This window comes from Physella acuta, unplaced genomic scaffold, assembly GCF_028476545.2.
Source record: "Physella acuta isolate Inbredline_101_S28 unplaced genomic scaffold, ASM2847654v3 ptg000466l, whole genome shotgun sequence".
NCBI classification, from domain to species: Eukaryota; Metazoa; Mollusca; class Gastropoda; family Physidae; genus Physella; species Physella acuta.
Window position 1 is genome coordinate 719324 of NW_026731985.1, and position 18320 is coordinate 737643.

General features: G+C 32.0%; 1 protein-coding gene across 2 annotated transcripts; it reads left to right on the forward strand.

Moving 5' to 3' along the window:
• Positions 1 to 211: 211 nt before the first annotated feature.
• On the forward strand, positions 212 to 16068 carry LOC131943757 (cilia- and flagella-associated protein 69). Of its 2 annotated transcripts, XM_059304013.1 has the most exons (22): positions 212 to 427; positions 1691 to 1753; positions 2122 to 2187; positions 3077 to 3263; positions 3590 to 3685; positions 3866 to 3939; positions 4032 to 4110; positions 4308 to 4485; positions 5020 to 5195; positions 5323 to 5444; positions 8971 to 9190; positions 9599 to 9763; positions 9889 to 9903; positions 10433 to 10551; positions 11842 to 11960; positions 12502 to 12583; positions 12849 to 13041; positions 13280 to 13474; positions 14118 to 14335; positions 14452 to 14538; positions 14853 to 14917; positions 15483 to 16068. In XM_059304013.1, the coding sequence occupies exons 1-22, from the start codon at positions 305 to 307 to the stop codon at positions 15628 to 15630; spliced, it is 2790 nt and encodes a 929-aa protein (XP_059159996.1). In that variant the 5' UTR covers positions 212 to 304; the 3' UTR covers positions 15631 to 16068. The 2 variants fall into 2 exon arrangements, with proteins under 2 accessions (XP_059159996.1, XP_059159997.1); XM_059304014.1 differs by lacking the exon at positions 9889 to 9903.
• The last annotated feature ends 2252 nt before the right edge of the window (positions 16069 to 18320 follow it).

Sequence of the window (18320 nt, forward strand, 5' to 3'; positions counted from 1 at the left end):
AAAATTAGTCCCGTAGTTGTCTATTATGTTAAGTATTTTTAGACTTTTTAATCCAAACACACACAAAAACAATCGCAACCCAAATATCTATTATTAGAGCCTTTAAATTTCGATGTTTCTTAATGGACCTTAAAAAAGTGGATATGAAACATTAAATTAGCAATGTTATACTAAACCATAATGCAATATTGTTTCCTTAGTGATATGTTTACCAAAATGGCGGGGACTGTGTTGTTACAATCTGGAGTTCACTGAGTTGGGCTAATTGATATTGTTTTGATGAATCTGTAAACATTCAATTAAAATGGCGTTAGTTCAGACAAACTATCCCCTTAAAAAGCTTAATAGTAACGCGGTAAAAGAACGAGCGACCATTCCTGTTGTTACTACACATATAATCACAGATAATGATTTGGGGATTGTTGAGGTAAAGAGGTTTGCTAAAATTAAAATAATTTAAAGTTATAAAAACAACTAACTTCTTAACTTTTTAAAATCAATAAAAAATATTATAAATACTAAACTGAATTAGAGTTAAAGGTATGGGTTAATAGTAAAATAAGTAAATATCAACATTAAGTATAGTATTAATTAGTAGGCCTAATATGTTTTAATTAATTACTAATTAGGCTAACTTGTTAGAAGAGTTAAAAGTAGGCCTGCAGTTTGTTAACTATCAGAATTAATTATTAGATTTAGATTAAATCTACTTTTACTATTTAGTCATTAGCATAAAAAAATAATTTAAAAGTTAAAAGTAGACTAGGTGTTTTACTTATAAGTTATTATTGTATTAGGGGTCGTCCATAAATGACATCACACTCGAAGGGGGAGGGGGTGCCTATTTTTGTGACGGTGTGTAATGAGTGGGAGGGGTATGTCACAATTGTGCATAATAAAAAGCTATGTTAGAGAACTAATTTAGCCATTATTTTGCATTTTAGAAAACTGTTTTAATTTAATAAATTCAAGTAGCAAATAGTAATTGCTTGCCTAATTACTATTTCCTTATTAGGGACCTAAGACCAAGAAAATATGCCCTCATTTAAAATTTAGAATAAAATTAAGTAGGCTAAAAAAGGTTATTAAATACTAAGCAATGTGCTATTTAATATTTTAAATCTAAACTAAACTGTAAGAAATAATACATTATTATTACTAATTATTTCTATTATTAGTAATATTAGAACCCTGTTTTCAGAAAACTTGAGTGAACTCACTTTAGTCTACTACACTAGTCTTGACTGAAACATACATATTTCATTTACTAATTAAAGCAAGTGATTCTAGTTGGGTCTTATTCGTTATAGTACTTGACTAGTCTACAGATTTTGATTTACATTGTAAATAATAATTTATTTCTATAGACTTAGACCTATTATTGATTTACAGATTTTAATGTTTTTAAAAAATGTTGCTTTGATGATCTTTAGTCACAGTAGAGTGTACTGGATTTTTTTAAATTATATTATCAGTACTCAAAATTTGACACCATAATATACACAGAAGAAAACACCTATATATACAATACAGAATGGCCTCGTATTTAGTATCAGATTTACTGAAAAAAAAAAATTACTGAAAAATGTTTGGTATTGCAATGACTACTAAAATACTATTGTAGTAAGTGTTTGAAAAGAAAATTAGTAAGTAATGACACAAATTGAGTTTATGTATGTTTTTTTTATAGGATGGCAAGCAACAGCCTGTCAACTTCAAAAGAATTGTCAAACTACTTACAGATCCACATTCGGTATGTATTAGCTTTTCAGTTTTTATCAAGTAGGTCTACTGGTTTAACATCTATAACACATATTTCTATAAATAGTAATGCTGATACCCTAGTCATTAGATTTTAGGTTTAGAAAAATGCTGGTCTGAGTTTGGGAAAGTTGCTAATATGAACCAAAGTCGTTAGTCATCTCATCTGTAAAAGTATGTGAGTTAAAGTAGGCAGCTAACACCTATGCACATCAAAACCTAAATTGTCTTTTCTTTTTATGTTATTTATTATTTTTTAATGTCATGAAATTTAAATGGTAAAATTAGCTGATTACCCAGTCTTAACCCTAATGATTGGTTGGGTTTTCCAAATAGTTTTCATAAATTTAAATGTTTCAGGAGATGCTGTTTGAAAGACATGTCCATGCTCTTATCAAAATGACCAAGCAGTTTTCCAAAGGATTTGTATCCTTACATTTTTATTTTTTGTAGTTTTAATACATTTTTACTTTCTCGTATATACGAAGTATAGAGAAAGTCTTGTAATCGTCCAAAAAAAAAAATCGAGATTTTTGCAAATCTCGACGTTTTACATCTCACTGATACGGAAAAACATAATTTTGCAATCTTGTCCGTATGTCTGTGTGTGTGTGTGTGTGTGTCCGTGTGTAAACACGATCACTTGAGTACCGTTACAGCTAGGTTGATGAAATTTCATATATAAGTATTTTATCAAAATCGTAGATCCGTATCAACTTTTGAGCGATTTCCGATAACCGGAAGTGGTACTTTTTCTACTCTGAATTTTTCAAAAGCCTATAACTTGAGTACTATTTCAGATAGATAAATGAAATTTGATATGTAAGTAAAAGATCTAATTCGCTACCTGCTGTCAAATTTTGAGTAATTTCCGTTGACCGGAAGTACTTATTTACGCTATTTCCGATTTCTTAAAAAACGCATGTAAATTTATAAAGTACTAATAATATTGCGCACTATTATGCACATCTTTATTTAGCGTTCACTTGGTGTGCATTTCTTTTTTCTACGAGATTATATTCTATTTTTAAAAATTTGAGTATTTAAAATGGATTAAAAATCATGTCTAGAAGTCTATATCCCGAGTTGCCATCCCCCGTAGTGTTATATTAGAATATTCGAGAAAGTTTAGGGGAGGTCACTCCCGGTTTATTATACTTTGTGATGTAAATTGAAATGTATTTGCTTAATATGAGTAAAGAGCATTAAGAAATTTTTTTGTAACTAGGTATTGCTGTGCAGCGTACATAAAAAAATCTCTACAATAACACTTCATTAACTTTTAGAATACATGTTTTACTTAACCCATTGTCAGCCAATGAAAGATCTGGTGCAGCTTTTTAAAATCTTGAACATTTGTGCTGATCGAGTAGATGCTAACCCTGTTTACGAAAAGCCAATTCTAGAAATTCTGAAGCTGTGTAGCCTCCCATTTTTAATGGAAAAAGCATCAGATGAATTGGTTTATGAACAGATAGTGGTTGAGTCTATATCACAGCTGGGTGAGTTGTTTTTAAATCAAATTTGTTTTTGTAACTTCAAGTTTTAAAAATGATTCCTTCAAAACTGTTTTGTATTGGCTGCACTAATATCAGGGAGAGTGCGAACATCTAACTTGCTTGGTCAGTGTGGACTCTAGTACACTCCACGCCTACATACACACATACAAGTCAACTGCCAACGTACAGTGTAGGTCTATTTAGGTGAACACTATCACTTAGTTCAAGAGTTCACAAAAACTTAAAAGTAAAATTTTCAGATTGATTACATTTGTGGGAATTTTTTAAATCATGTAACATCAAGTGGAATTGGTTTTTTTTTTATGTAGGCTACTTGATGAGAATTCCCAGTTCTGAAGTAAGAAACCAAATATGCAGCACATTGCTCAGTTTTACAACTATCAAAAGCAAGCAAGAATTTATTAGTAAGTCTCATAATTTTAATTCATTATCTTAACATGTTTGATGTTTACAGATTTTAAAGACAACTTCTGACTGTTCACATAAATGGAAGTCTGCTTATTATTTGACATCCATAGACTTTTTACTGATGTAAACATTTAATGCTGGATAGTTTATACAGTTTTAATCAATTTTATTTTCAGACTTGAAACCAACTAATTTAAAATTTAATAACAAGATGATAGAAATCAGCGATATTTCAGAAACTTTAATAAAAGTAAGAAACATTTATATGTAAAACTTTGTTATAGACAGTTGTAAGTTTGAACCCAAAACAAAATATATAGTCAAGTTTTCTTTTGTCACCAGGCTTTAGCCTTGCTGGAAACAGATTTGGCTGTAAAACTCAAGGTTTTAGAAATCTTACAGCATTTTTCTAAAAATTCTGGTGAGCTATAAATCATATTAGATACAATTCTCAGTGTTAGAAACTAATCAGCTTTAATTACATGCAGTTGTTGCTTTTAGAGTTAAATATCTTCAATCTAATAAAGGAGTTATACCAATTATATGTTTTATCAAGCTAAAAAAAATATTTTCTGTTTGAATCTTTGGTAAATGTGGAATTGTTTGTTTCAATTGTAGCAAAAAACTGTGATCAAATTTTACATGTTGATGGAGGGCGAAGGATTTGTTCTCGCCTCATGGATGCTGACCCTAGTGGCCAACTTTTGTTTCGATCAGTCGACATTCTGTGGAACTTGATGGATAAAGGAGACACAGCTGTGCTTGCCAGCCAACTCAACAACCTAATATGCATCAGGTAAATTCCTTTTCACTAGTCAAGCAAAAAAATTATATATAGTGCTCAAGACCATAGGACAGCCATAAATTCACCTATCTCTAGTGGCATTAGAGTAAGTAAAGCAGCTGGGCACAAAACAGACTACACTATCCATTTACATGCCAAGGTCATACAAACAGGTGTTCTACTTCATCTTCCCTTGTGATCATCTATAACATCTATGATATAAACTATATCAATTACTCTAATTTTCTTTTTTTTTTTTGGGAGGTTAAAATTATTATTATATCTTCTCTTGTTTGAGAATTAATATAGTGACATTTATTTGTAATATATAGGCCTATTTTTACAAATTGAATAATTATTAAATAATGATCAGATTAGCTTGATAAATAAATTTGATATTTTTTCTCAACATGTATGTAGATCTATATTTCATGTTTGTTTTTTTTTACTTTTTTATATCATCAAGTCTAAAATGGTATTGGTTTATATTTCTACAAGCTTGTAAATAAGTTTCCCAAGCTGCAAGATTTTGTTTTTTTTTATTAGTCAGTTGCGAGACGCTTTTGTGTATGAAATGACCCAAGGATACAGCCATTATGACAGGCAACTAAGGAATGATCTACTAGTGATAGCCACACTGGTTGCTTATCAATGCCCACAAGCACCCTTTGTTGAAACAGGATTTGCCAAGCAGTTAACACTATTTGCCACTTTTCAGGAGGGTAATTTCTTCTTATAGCGTATTTTACATCTTGTACATTATTAAATAAATAAATAGCCTAAATAAAAAAATAATGTGAGAGGATTATTCACCATTTGTGTTTGATTATGAGCACTGTCTATTTTCAGTGAAATCTCACAATGTTCTTGTGCGCCACCTTAAACTCCAGACAAACCATGAAGACTTTGAGCTCCGTAAACTACTCATCAATATTTTAGTAGTTCTCAGCAAAGACAGGACAGTTGTTTCTGTAAGAATGTTTGTTTATCAAAGAAAATAATTTAATCCTTGGTTTTTTTGTTTTGACAAGATATATAAATGCATTTGATTTAGTGAAGTTTTTATTTATTATTTAATTACATCTAATTTACAAATAGACCTGGCATACATCTTTTTTTAGATATGTTTAAAACAAAGATTTAATAGTGCACCAAAAAAGTCATCCCACTAAATGGTATTTGAATGGTATTGAATCAAAATTATTACTTTAGTGACTCATGAATAGCCTCACACTTTTTGTGTCCTTCATTCTTTGTGGTGAAATCTCATCTTTCCACATGGTTCATGATGTAGTGAAGTCTTGACTTTTAGAGTTCTTTTAGTAACATGAGTATAACCATAGCATCATATTAACTATTGTATACAGGGGCGGAACTACCATACCGCCAGACCCCGCAATGCGGGGGGGCCCAGGACGTTTAGGGGCCCAGTTCCGACCAAAAAACAATGGGTTTTTTTTTTCAAAAATTATGTTTTTCATGCATCTTGAAAGTGGTTTTGTATAAAAAAAAACAGGTCTACTATAGCAGAGATTGTTGCGTAGAAAAATATTTTAATATCTACAAGAGCTATAGTTTGAAAGGTAGGCAAACATTCACACTACTTCCATGACTTACTGCCCTTCTTTAAAATAGGTATGCCCACGAAGCTCATTTAAATAGTTTTGTACTATGTATATTAAAAAGCAATTGATTCTCTGAATTGTTATTTAAATAAGACGTTATAAACCGTGGTATAGCTATAAAATCAATTTTTTCAAAATTGATATTGTAAAAGCCAAAAATGAAAAAAATAAACATAACGCGAGAAACCATTCTCGAATCAAGCTTACGTCTTTATATATTTTTGAGCAGCATGAATTGTAGTGGCCATGATTATTTCTAACCCAAGATGAGTTTGGACTAAATTTGTCTGGTTTGTTTTCTCAGAATGGTTATTTATTGCAATGAAGTAGACTTAATTACTCAGGATATAGATTTTATATATATATAGATTTATATATAAATAGATTATATATATATATATATATAGGGTAAAGGAGGGCGTTAAGAGCCGTGTGGTATTAAGCCCCAATCAACACCCCACCCCCACAAAACCCCCAATAACACTGCTAATCTACTTCTGAGGTAACAACCACTGCTGTTCTTTGGTAACAGAGAAGCAGAGGATTCATTTTATGTAATATATGACCCACTTGGTCCAATAGGGAGAGGATGAGACAGGGTTTAATCCCACTGCTCTTTCCCTAAAATTTCTTATCTCAATAAAACCATTTTGTGAACTTTTTTTCCAAATAGACATAACTTAGGAAACTTTACTTTGTAATAAACCAAATGAGTTTTTCAAGCCCATTCTTTGTTCCTGTATTAGAACATTGGTTGTTGTACATTTTAACACTATTTTTATAGCTATGGCTAGAATAGTTTTATTTTGGTGAATTTTTTTTGCACAGTGATTATTGGTGCCAAAACAAAATGGCCGACATTTGTCCCATTTTACCATGCTATAAAGTTTTTATCATTATCAGAGTAAAACTTGACTGATCATTACCATAATGGTTTTATTTGTTAGATAATAACTAAATCTACATGAATACATTAATTTTGTCCACTAGCTTGCCTGTTTATAAAAGTTATAACAGATACTGTTATGTGGCTCTTGAAACCCTAAGTGCAAGTTTCTCATTTATTAGACCACTGAATATGACACTGGTATAGGAAAAGTTAACACAAAATGTATTAATTGTTAAACAGACTTGTGTCTAAATGATAGAAATACAATTCTAACCTGCTAAAAAGTAAAAATTCAGCCATCTGATGTTAGCAAGGTAATTTTTAAAATGGTACAAGTACTTATTACCCCTAAGGGGCAATACAGCCGACTCAGCCCCCACCTGTTTCTAACCAACCATAAAACTTCTAATCTCTTTGTAGGTAACAGGAATAAATGCTCTTAGGTCTCAGCCAATCTGGGGTGGTATGTTATGTAATTTATGACCCTCATGGTCCAGCAGGGAAGTAAACAGACACATTAATACCACTGCTCCCCCCTTACAATTTCTTACCCCCATGATACCCAGCCCCCACCAGTTTCTGGCCAACTATAAAACTTCATCTCTTTGTAGGTAACATGGATTACAGTTACAGATCTCAGAAAACTGGGGGGGGGGGGGGGGGGGTGGCATGTTATGTAATATATGACCTTCATGGTCTAGCAGGGTGGAGACCAAAGAGGAATCAGTACCACTGCTCTCCCCTCACAATTTCTTACCTCCATGAAAGCCAGACTCCACCTGTATCTAACCCACCCTAAAACTTCATCTCTTTGTAGGTAACATGGACTAAGTTCTTATATCTCAGCCAACCAGAGATAGCATCTCCTTATGTAATTTATGGCCCTCAGGGTCCAGCAAGGAGAAAAAAAGGGGAAACCAGTACCACTGCTCTCCCCTCACAATTTCTCACCCTCATGATACCCAGCCCCCACCTGTATCTAACCCACCATAAAACTTGTCTCTTTGTAGGTAGCATGGACTTAGTTCTTAGATCTCAGCCAACCAGAGATAGCATCTCCTTATGTAATTTATGGCCCTCAGGGTCCAGCAAGGAGAACAAAGGGGAAACCAGTACAACTGCTCTCCCCTCAACATTTCTCACCTCCATGTCATGTTATGTAATATAGCACACATGGCTTATCAGGGGAAAGCATTAAGGCAGATTAGTACCACCCCTTTTTACATACAAGAATGTTAACTCTGGACAGCTACACACTAGTATACTAGCTACACACTAGGCATACTAATGTGCCTACTGTAAACTACTAGACTTTAGGGCTTAGGCCCTATGTACACCTGCAATTGTATCAATTGTAGACTGGGCCCATTGGGGCCTAGTGATAGCTAGTATCAGTTAAAGTGTGTGTACACAGCATTAACTATTTTGGGGGTAGAAATTAATTATTTTTATTGCGGAGTTAGTCTAAACTAGGAGATAATACTTATTGCCCCATTGCCCGGCTCCTTTCACCCCAAATGCTGATTTTGGGGGTATGACAATAAATGTTCAATTAAACCCATTTAAAGTATATTTAATAGACTTTGTTATTATTTTTATATTGTGTAAGATATGTTAGAATAATTTTGCCATATTTTCAATACTAAAAAATTCTTAGATTAGTAGAAATCTTTAAAAATGTACAGGTGCTAAAAAGTGTGGCTCTTAACGCCCTCCTTTACCCTATATATATATATATATATATATATATATATATATATATATATATATATATATATATATATATATATATATAGGGGGCCCTAATTTTTTCTTTGCGGGGGAGCCCCTTTTTTCTAGTTCCGCCACTGATTGTATAATCATTTTTTGTACATTTCATAGATACTGTTAAATATTTGTGTGAATACTAAATAAATTAGAACTTAAATTTAAGTGTGTTGAAATCAGATAAATTAACTAATAATTTTTTTGTACCTTCCACAGATTCTGTCAGAAGGTCATTTGCTGCTGGCCCTGTTTTCATTTGTCCGGGCTAATGACCAGAAAGCTGAACCTCGAGACTGGAGTCCAGCCCAGTTTGAAGAACTCCAGCTTCACGCCATGGCATCATTGTGCACACTTTGTCCTCTGATGCTAGAGGACTACATGACATGCCAAGGCTCAACAAGGTTGCTTCTGTTACTGGAGTGGTGTGTGGGGCCAGGTCTGAACTGCTTTATTTAATTTAGTGGTAAAATATTTGTAGATAACTACCTGCCTTTTAAATGGTAATGTTAGGTTAAACCACCCACTTAAACATATAATTCTTTTTAACGATATTTTACTTGTAAATGAAATTACTTGTTTTTAAAGTATTTAGATTTTGCTCGAGATAATAATCTAATAATCTGGTGATGCAGATAATTGATTTTTAAATGATTCAAGGAATTAAAGTTAAAGGGTTAAAATATATTTATTATTTTGGTTCTTTTTTCTTTCTTTTTTTTTTTTGCAAAACTACAAAATTTTAAACAGTAAACAGAATAAAGGATTTTCAAAGTTTTCTACAGTAAATAAAGTTTCTTTCACTTTTTTGACTGTACTGAAGATAAAATGGTTTATGTTTAAACAGAAGAATTTAGTGGACAAGGTAACAGCTTCCATGGAACTGGGGGCAGAGGAACAAAGAAAGCTCAGATGAGACATTGTCTTCGTTTGTTGCGCGCTGTGGTCTCTGTGGGAGATGATAACCTGCTACAAGACTTAACTGATCAGGGCGCCATTAACCAGATGATAGGTCAGTGCAAATATTTTTAGAGGTTTTAAGAAACTAGTACAAAAATTACAGAAGAGTTCTGATATTGGTTTTATTTTTATAGCAGCCTTATACGATGGATTGTCAATATGATTTCTTCTCTTTAGCTTTATGTACAAAATGTAAGTAGGCCTATCTTAAGAAATTTCATGTTTTATGTTCACATTTTTCCCACACTGAAATACTGTTTATTATTTCTTTCCTTTTTTACTTCATTTGCATAAAAATTATTTTAAAGTTTTCTTTACTGAATAAAAATCTGAGAATAATTATTTTCTGAATTGCACTTGCACTCAGCATTTTTGCAAGATAACCTCATACTCAAAAAAAAATTACATACCTAACAAAGTAAATACAACTGGAAAAGTGATCTCCATCAACTTTTAGTTTTTGCAAATAGTTGTAACATTTTGGCTCCTGTGGTCTCCCAGGATTTTTATTAAAAAGAAGGCTTATGTTGCTTATTCTGAGATCTATTAGCATAGATACATTTAATAAAACAAATATAAGGTAGCTTTTAATTTATCATATTGTTTGTCATTAAACAACACTTATATTATTTATTCCTAGTCTTTCAATCTCACTAGATATATAAAAAAATAAGAAAAAACAATTAAACATGTTTCAAAACTGTGCCTTTGTTTTCAACAGGGGTCTTGAATACTGCATTTAACCAGAGAATTGAGGAACATGATGCTATCGAGATTGAGATGCAGACAGACATACTTTTTATTCTCTCATGCCTGTGTGAGAAAGACATACACAGAAAGGTATGGGCTTATTCTTACAGATATGTTTGTTGGTTTGTTTGTCACATAAAAAGTCACTGTTATCTTAGATGAGTAAAACATAAATAATGAGCACATTGTGTTGAAGTAGTGATTAAAAGAGGATAAAAGAAATGTAATTTGAAGCTGACAGTTTTTGAGTTGGTTATGAAATGCTAGCAGTTTATTATCTATTCCATTTAGGTTTAAAACAATATCTTCTTAAAGAATTTGTAAGGTATATTCTATGAATTTTTTAAATGTCAGTTCCTGTACCTTGTTAAGAGATTTCAAGATTTATATAAATTATAGGATTAAGTGCATTAGTACTTAAAACATTTATACTGCACTAACCAGTAAATCTTAGGTCAGCTCACAATCTAGACTATTCAAGATTAAAGTTAAACCATTCAAAATACTAAGTGAAGCAATAAATAAAGAAAACAACTAAAATGTATTAAATCATTAATCAAGGGAAATAACTCATAAGCTGCTTATCAAATTTTTTACTTTCTCGTATATACGAAGTATAGAGAAAGTCTTGTAATCGTGCAAAAAAAAAAAATCGAGATTTTTGCAAATCTCGACGTTTTACATCTCACTGATACGGAAAAACATAATTTTGCAATCTTGTCCGTATGTCTGTGTGTCCGTGTGTGTGTGTGTGTGTGTGTGTGTGTGTGTGTCCGTGTGTAAACACGATAACTTGAGTACCGTTACAGCTAGGTTGATGAAATTTCATATACAAGTATTATATCAAAATCGTAGATCCGTATCAACTTTTGAGCGATTTCGGATAACCGGAAGTGGTACTTTTTCTACTTTGAATTTTTCAAAAGCTTATAACTTGAGTACTATTTCAGATAGATAAATGAAATTTCACATGTAAGTAAAAGATCTAATTCTCTACCTTCTGTTAAATTTCGAGTAATTTCCGTTGACCGGAAGTAGTACTTTACGCTACTTCCGATTTCTCAAAAAACTAATGTAAATTTATAAAGCACTAATACTATTGCGCACTATTATACACACCTTTATTAGGCGTTCGCTTGGTGCGCAATTGTTTTTTACTGAGATTCTATTCTATTTTTAAAAGTTTCAGTATTTAAAATGGATTAAAGATCATAACTATATCCCCAGTTACCATCCCCTGTTGTTTTATATAAGAATATTCGAGAAAGTTTAGGGGAGATCACTACCGGTTTATTTTATTTAAGATTTTTTAACTAAGAAAAGTATCACTCAGCTAAAGGTAAAAATAATTGTTTAAAGAGAATCTGACCAATATTTTAGGAGCTGTTTGGTATTCAAGGCGTGGAACTAGTCATCAGATATCTACATACTGATACTAGACTTTTAAACAGTGGGTTAGGACACCACAAACTACTGTTAGCTTCTATTGACTGCACATGGTATGTAGGGCACATTTCTAAATCTGGCAACTTATCATCTTCTAATGTGCCTACCCAATCAGTTCAACCCTGTTTACTGAGTATAGAATATATTGTCACTTTAATTAATATGATAATAAATCATACTGTTTTGGTCAATCACTGCTTAACACCTTCATTTACCTTTTTGGCTCATCAAGTATTGTATGACTAAAACTTAGAATATATGAATATTAAGATTGAACTTGTTTAAAATTTTAAAAGTGATTGACAGATAGAATTTTTTATTTACAAGAACTATTTATAGAAAAACCTGAATAAAAAAAAATCGACTTTTACAGTTCTGTTGTCAGATATAACAAACATAAATTCATATTACTTTATAATAGATTGGTCTACATATATATACTTCCAACTTATTTTAAATTAATCTCTACAAATGTAAACAAATAATTAGCTCATTGAAAAACTTCAAACTCATGAAAATGAGTAACATTTATAAATGTAAAACAGATGTAGTTGAATTTGTCTGATTATAATCATCAAAGTTATATTTGTTCAGGTGCTGTATTGTTGGATGTTTCATCACAGAAGATTATTTCTTGGAAAAAGAGGGTGTCTTCCTGCTGTTTGATTTATTGGAGGTAAATCTGATATTGTCTGTAAACTAAAGTTTATAAATACAAAACTAATGCTATTGCATATGTAAAGTGGAAACTAAAGGTTACAAATACAAGACTATCAAATTTACTTGTCAGGAGATTGGTTTAATTTATTGTCTTGTGAATCTTGACTTATACAAGTAAATATAACAATGAATTAGCTTTCATTCATTTACCTGTTTTTAATATAACTTACAGTTTAATATGAGCCTCCTTCATTTAACTAACGCTGTTATAATATTTTTAGGTATGTCCAAAGAGCATGCACAATGTCATCCTTGGGTGTCTACTTGATTTGTGTGAAAACCCTAAGACAGTCAACCACATCCTGGCATGGAGAGGCAAGACTGGGTGCACTGCTGCACATCTCTTGTGCCAGATTTGGCGACATGAGGAGAATGAGATTGGAGTTAAAAGGGATAACCAAGGAGCCATTTTTGGTATTAAAAAAACAAAGCTTCAACTTTTAGAATCTATGATTAACTTTATTTACTGCTAAAAAATACTACTGAAATTTATGGTTTAGATTAAATAAATTTAATACTTTTGCAAGTAAAGGAACATGCTATATTATAGTATAAATGGTAAAGCTTTTAACATTAAGTGTCATTTTAGGAAATATAGGCTCACCTCTTTTATTTTGTATTTCCCTAATATTTTGTTGCTGTTCTGTAACAGATGTACGTCAACCATTGATGGGAGCCATACAAGCTGAAATAGGGACCAAGCCACTTCCAGCATCCAACGTAAGCCCAGCCATAGCGGATGTTGGGGAAAATATGAGGGCCAAAGTTTATTCTATCTTCTGTAAAACTGGCTTCAGTGACCTGCTGGGGCTCACTGTGGAGGATCATGTCACAATCACAGTTATTGGTATGTTCAATGTTATCAGTGTTTGTTGTGTCACTTATTTGTATGTTGAATGTTATCAGTGTGTGTTGTGAAGCTGTTAATGGTATGTTGAATGTTATCAGTGTTGTGTCGCAGTTATTGGTACGTTGAATGTTATCAGTGTCTGTTGAGTCAGTTATATTGGTATGTTGAATGTTATCAGTTTTTGTTGTGTCACATTTATTGGTATGTTGAATGTTATCAGTGTGTGTTGTGAAGCTGTTAATGGTATGTTGAATGTTATCAGTGTTGTGTCGCAGTTATTGGTATGTTGAATGTTATCAGTGTTTGTTGAGTCAGTTATATTGGTATGTTGAATGTTATCAGTTTTTGTTGTGTCACATTTATTGGTATGTTGAATGTTATCAGTGTTTGTTGTGTCATATTTATTGGTATGTTGAATGTTATCAGTGTTTGTTGTGTCAATTATTGGTATGTTGAATGTTATCAGTTTTTGTTGTGTAGCAGTTATTGGTATGTTGAATGTTATCTAAGTTACCTTAACTTACTTGCACAACACAACAGTTAAATTTAAAAATTTTTACAACTTTCTTTTTCTTAAACTGTTATGAACTAACATAGAAGCCCAATTGTGTAATAGAATGAAATGCGATTGTGATTCTAGAGAAGTATCTGGACTTTAAAATGGGTGAGGTATGGTCAGAGACTATTCAAGAACTGCAGGCAGAAAATGTGCGCCCAGTGACCCCAGATCAAGAGGCGTTAGAAGCCATTTCCAGAGCTATAGAAGAAAGGGCTATGATTGTGTCCACAACTCAACAGGAACTTGTGGAGGCTCAGAAAAATCAGGATGTATTGGAGGAGCAAGAATTTTATGCAGAGGTAGGCTATACTAAAATTGATGGGTAAACACCACTACAGTAAATATATTTTAATTGATTACTACGAATACTAGTGGTTATGAATCTTATAATTCACTTCTTTCCTCTGTTTTTTAGATTAGAGAAAACCAAAGGCAGAAAGAAAAAGCTATAGCAGATTTCACAGAGTTTGTGGCTAGAACATCAAACTTCAATTCGCTTAAGGTAAGGCTAATACATTTTCTACCCAGATGGGGGTCAATAAATAAATTTACCTCTCAAAATGCTAAGCTAATTTGAATTGCTTTAAACTTAATACATTTAATATAATAAAACAGATTGAACACTGGAAAAAAATCTAATTTACATAATAATAATTCACACTATTTTCTAATACAGGCTACACAAAAATAAAATACAATTGTATTGAATGTGAACAAAAAGAATATAAGTGTTTTTCAGCAACTATTGAAGTTGTATATGTTACTCTATGAAAAGCAATATGTAGTTTGTTAAAATTGATGTACATTATTTAACAGGAAGCCAAACAAAAACAAGAAATATCTATTGATGCATCAAGAATCCACCCAACATATAACAGCAAGTAAGTTGTCTTTCTGTATTGAAATTACCAACATGCTAAGTTTGGAATAATGTGGAAGTAATTGACTTGAATTGTTAGAATGTGGAGGTGATTGACTTTAATTCTTAGAATGTGGATGTCATTGACTTTAATTCTTAGAATGTGGAGCTACGGATCTTAGTAATTTGAATGTAGAGATGATTGACTTTGGTACTTAGAGTGTGGAGGTGTTTGTGACTTGGCTAGTTTATTATGAAAATGACTTCTCAACCATAATCATTTAGTGATCAGCTGTAGTGGATGTTATACATTTTCCTTGACTTTTTTTATAACACAGAGATATAACAAGTAAAAAAAAAAACTGGCCACTCTAGTTTTCTAGCTATGTTGATATTGTTAAATAAAACATGTACCCGGTTTAAGATTAGATACATTGTTCACACCCAAAAACTTCTAGATAATTCCCTAGTTTCATTTTTTTTAATTTATACCTTTGAATACTACGTAACATTCACTGCCCTAACCTACCATCACCTTGTTGTATTTATTTAACAAAACTATTTTCAACTTTTTTTGTCTCTGACAGTGATCTGTACCATGAGACAGGTATTCCTAAACTAACAACAACTGTCTTCAGTGGGAAACATGTCACAGCCCTGAACTCATCCTTTCACACCAAGCCAAAGTTGGAGGGCAACCAGAAGCCAAAATTTATCAAACACATAACTATTTAATACAAGGGTTGAAGAAAAACATAGCAACAGGTTTTGTCAGTGTAAAAAAGTTATCACGTTTATTGTCTGACAGTGTTGGGATTACAGGTGAAAAAAAAATTACACTGGTAATTTAAAAAAGTGTATGTCTGAGTGAACTATAAAAATGAACAGTAGTTCACATCAAGATTAGATATAATACCTTTTTCCAAATAACACAATAGTCAATAAATAAAGGAAATTATTTACATTTCTAAATATAAGCCTTTTACATACTTTTTCAATTTTTGGTCCTTTTTAGCTTTCATCTAGAACATTCATACCATTAAAAATTGTGATTATTTTATTTAGCTGTACACTGTTACTGAGTAATGTGGTGTTGTATTTTTTTCTGATATATATAATACATACTGAAACAATTGTATAAACGCTCAGTGACCAAAATAAAATCTAATTTGTGTGAAATATTGTTTGTTATGTTGTTTTAAATTGTACCACAACTTCAACATCTTGTTCACAAAAATAAGCAAATATCTTAGCAGAAATACATTTTCAAAAAATACACAGATCTCACAAAATAATAAACCTCACAGACTTTCACTTTTAAATTTCTCAATCAACAAAATGTTCCCTTAAAGAATAAAAACTACAACTTAACATTACAACCAATTAGAAACAGCCTGACATCATCTGCTACAAAATAAAGATGGTCAACCCTCATCCACCACAAATTAAAGACTACATCATCTACCACAATTTAAAGACTACAACATCATCTACCAGAAATTAAAGCTCAACATCATCTACCACAAATTAAAGACAGCAACATCATCTACCACAAATGAAAGGTAGCCCATTATCATCTACCACAAATGAAAGGTAGCCCATCCTCATCTACCACAAATGAAAGGTAGCCCATCCTCATCTACCACAAATGAAAGGTAGCCCAACCTCATCTACCACAAATTAAAGGTAGCCCAGCCTCATCTACCACAAATTATAGACTACAACATCATCTACCACAAATTAAAGGTAGCCCAGCCTCATCTACCACAAATTATAGACTACAACATCATCTACCACAAATGAAAGGTAGCCCAACCTCATCTACCACAAATTAAAGGTAGCCCAGCCTCATCTACCACAAATGAAAGGTAGTCCAACCTCATCTACCACAAATTAAAGGTAGCCCAGCCTCATCTACTACAAATGAAAGGTAGCCCAACCTCATCTTCCACAAATTAAAGGTAACCCATCCTCATCTACCACAAATTAAAGACTACAACATCATCTACCACAAATTTAAGGTAGCCCAACCTCATCTACCACAAATTAAAGACTACAATTTCATCTACCACAAATTAAAGACTACAACATCATCTACCATAAATTTAAGGTAGCCCAACCTCATCTACCACAAATTAAAGACTACAATTTTATCTACCACAAATTATAGACTACAACATCATCTACCACAAATGAAAGGTAGCCCATCCTCATCTACTACAAATGAAAGGTAGCCCATCCTCATCTACCACAAATTAAAGGTAGCCCAATCACATCTACCACAAATTAAATTTAGCCCAACCTCATCTACTACAAATTAAATACTGTACAACATCATATACCACAAATTAAAGACTACATCTTGTCTATCACAAATTAAAGATATCCCAACCTCTTCTACCACAAAGTAAAAACTGTACAACATAATCTATTAAAGTAGCCTAACCTCATCTACCACAAATTAAATACTACAACTTCGTCTATCACAAATTAAAGGTAGCCCAAACTCTTCTACCACATAGTAAAAGACAGCCCATCGACCATCAAACATGTGACCAACAACTTTTACAAAAAAACTGATGATCTAAATCTAGTATAAATCAAGTGATCTACAACAATATCTACTTCAACTACAAATCAAGTGACAATATTTATCATGAATGAAGTGAACTGCCAAAAATCAAATGACCCTTTTTACATCTACCATGTTAAAGTGACCTACCTAATTGCTTATATATTATAACTGAACAAACTTAATACTATTCAAATAATCAGCAAGGCAGAGAAAATAAGTGTAAAACACCATTATTTGTTATTCCTTGACAACATTTTTCAGGTTCTCATTTTTATTCCAGAATTGACTGAGAATCGTGCAGCTCCTTGTATATATTGTTGACTGCGTCCATGGCAAACAGCCTTAGCCAGGAGAATGACACATAATTTAAAGAATATTATCTTTAATGTCATCCACCTCTGACTGGGCTGCTTTCCAATAGACATATTTTGATTACAAGGCTTAGCATAGGTTTTTTAACAAACAAGACAAAGAATCGTTTAGTTATATATACCAAAAAGAAGAGCAATAATTCAAGCTTGAAAATTACAAACCATAATATTAATATAAATAAAGCTTAATTTATTTTTTTAACGAGTTCAAACTAAGATGTTAACAAATTTGAGATAAAGATAGTATAAAAAGGTTTAATAGAAGTAAGTAAATTTTGCAAAAAATATTACTGGTAAGCTTTATTCTTGTGAATACATTTAAATTACACCTCAGGTCATCATTATTACATACTGAACAGTGTAGTGACTGTTAAGTGAACTAATTCATAAGAAATGCTAAAATAGTCAAAAATATACTTATTAACTACCTATAAAAGCTGACATGTTAATATGATGCACTATTAAGAACATAAAACATT

Bases quoted from the DNA above. Each gene is read 5' to 3' on its own strand.
- LOC131943757 (XM_059304013.1), top strand. From the start codon at position 305: ATGGCGTTAGTTCAGACAAACTATCCCCTTAAAAAGCTTAATAGTAAC. The intron at 10,552-11,841 runs GTATGGGCTTAT...CCAATATTTTAG, and splicing joins AGAAAGACATACACAGAAAG to GAGCTGTTTGGTATTCAAGG. The intron at 13,475-14,117 runs GTATGTTCAATG...TTGTGATTCTAG, and splicing joins TGTCACAATCACAGTTATTG to AGAAGTATCTGGACTTTAAA.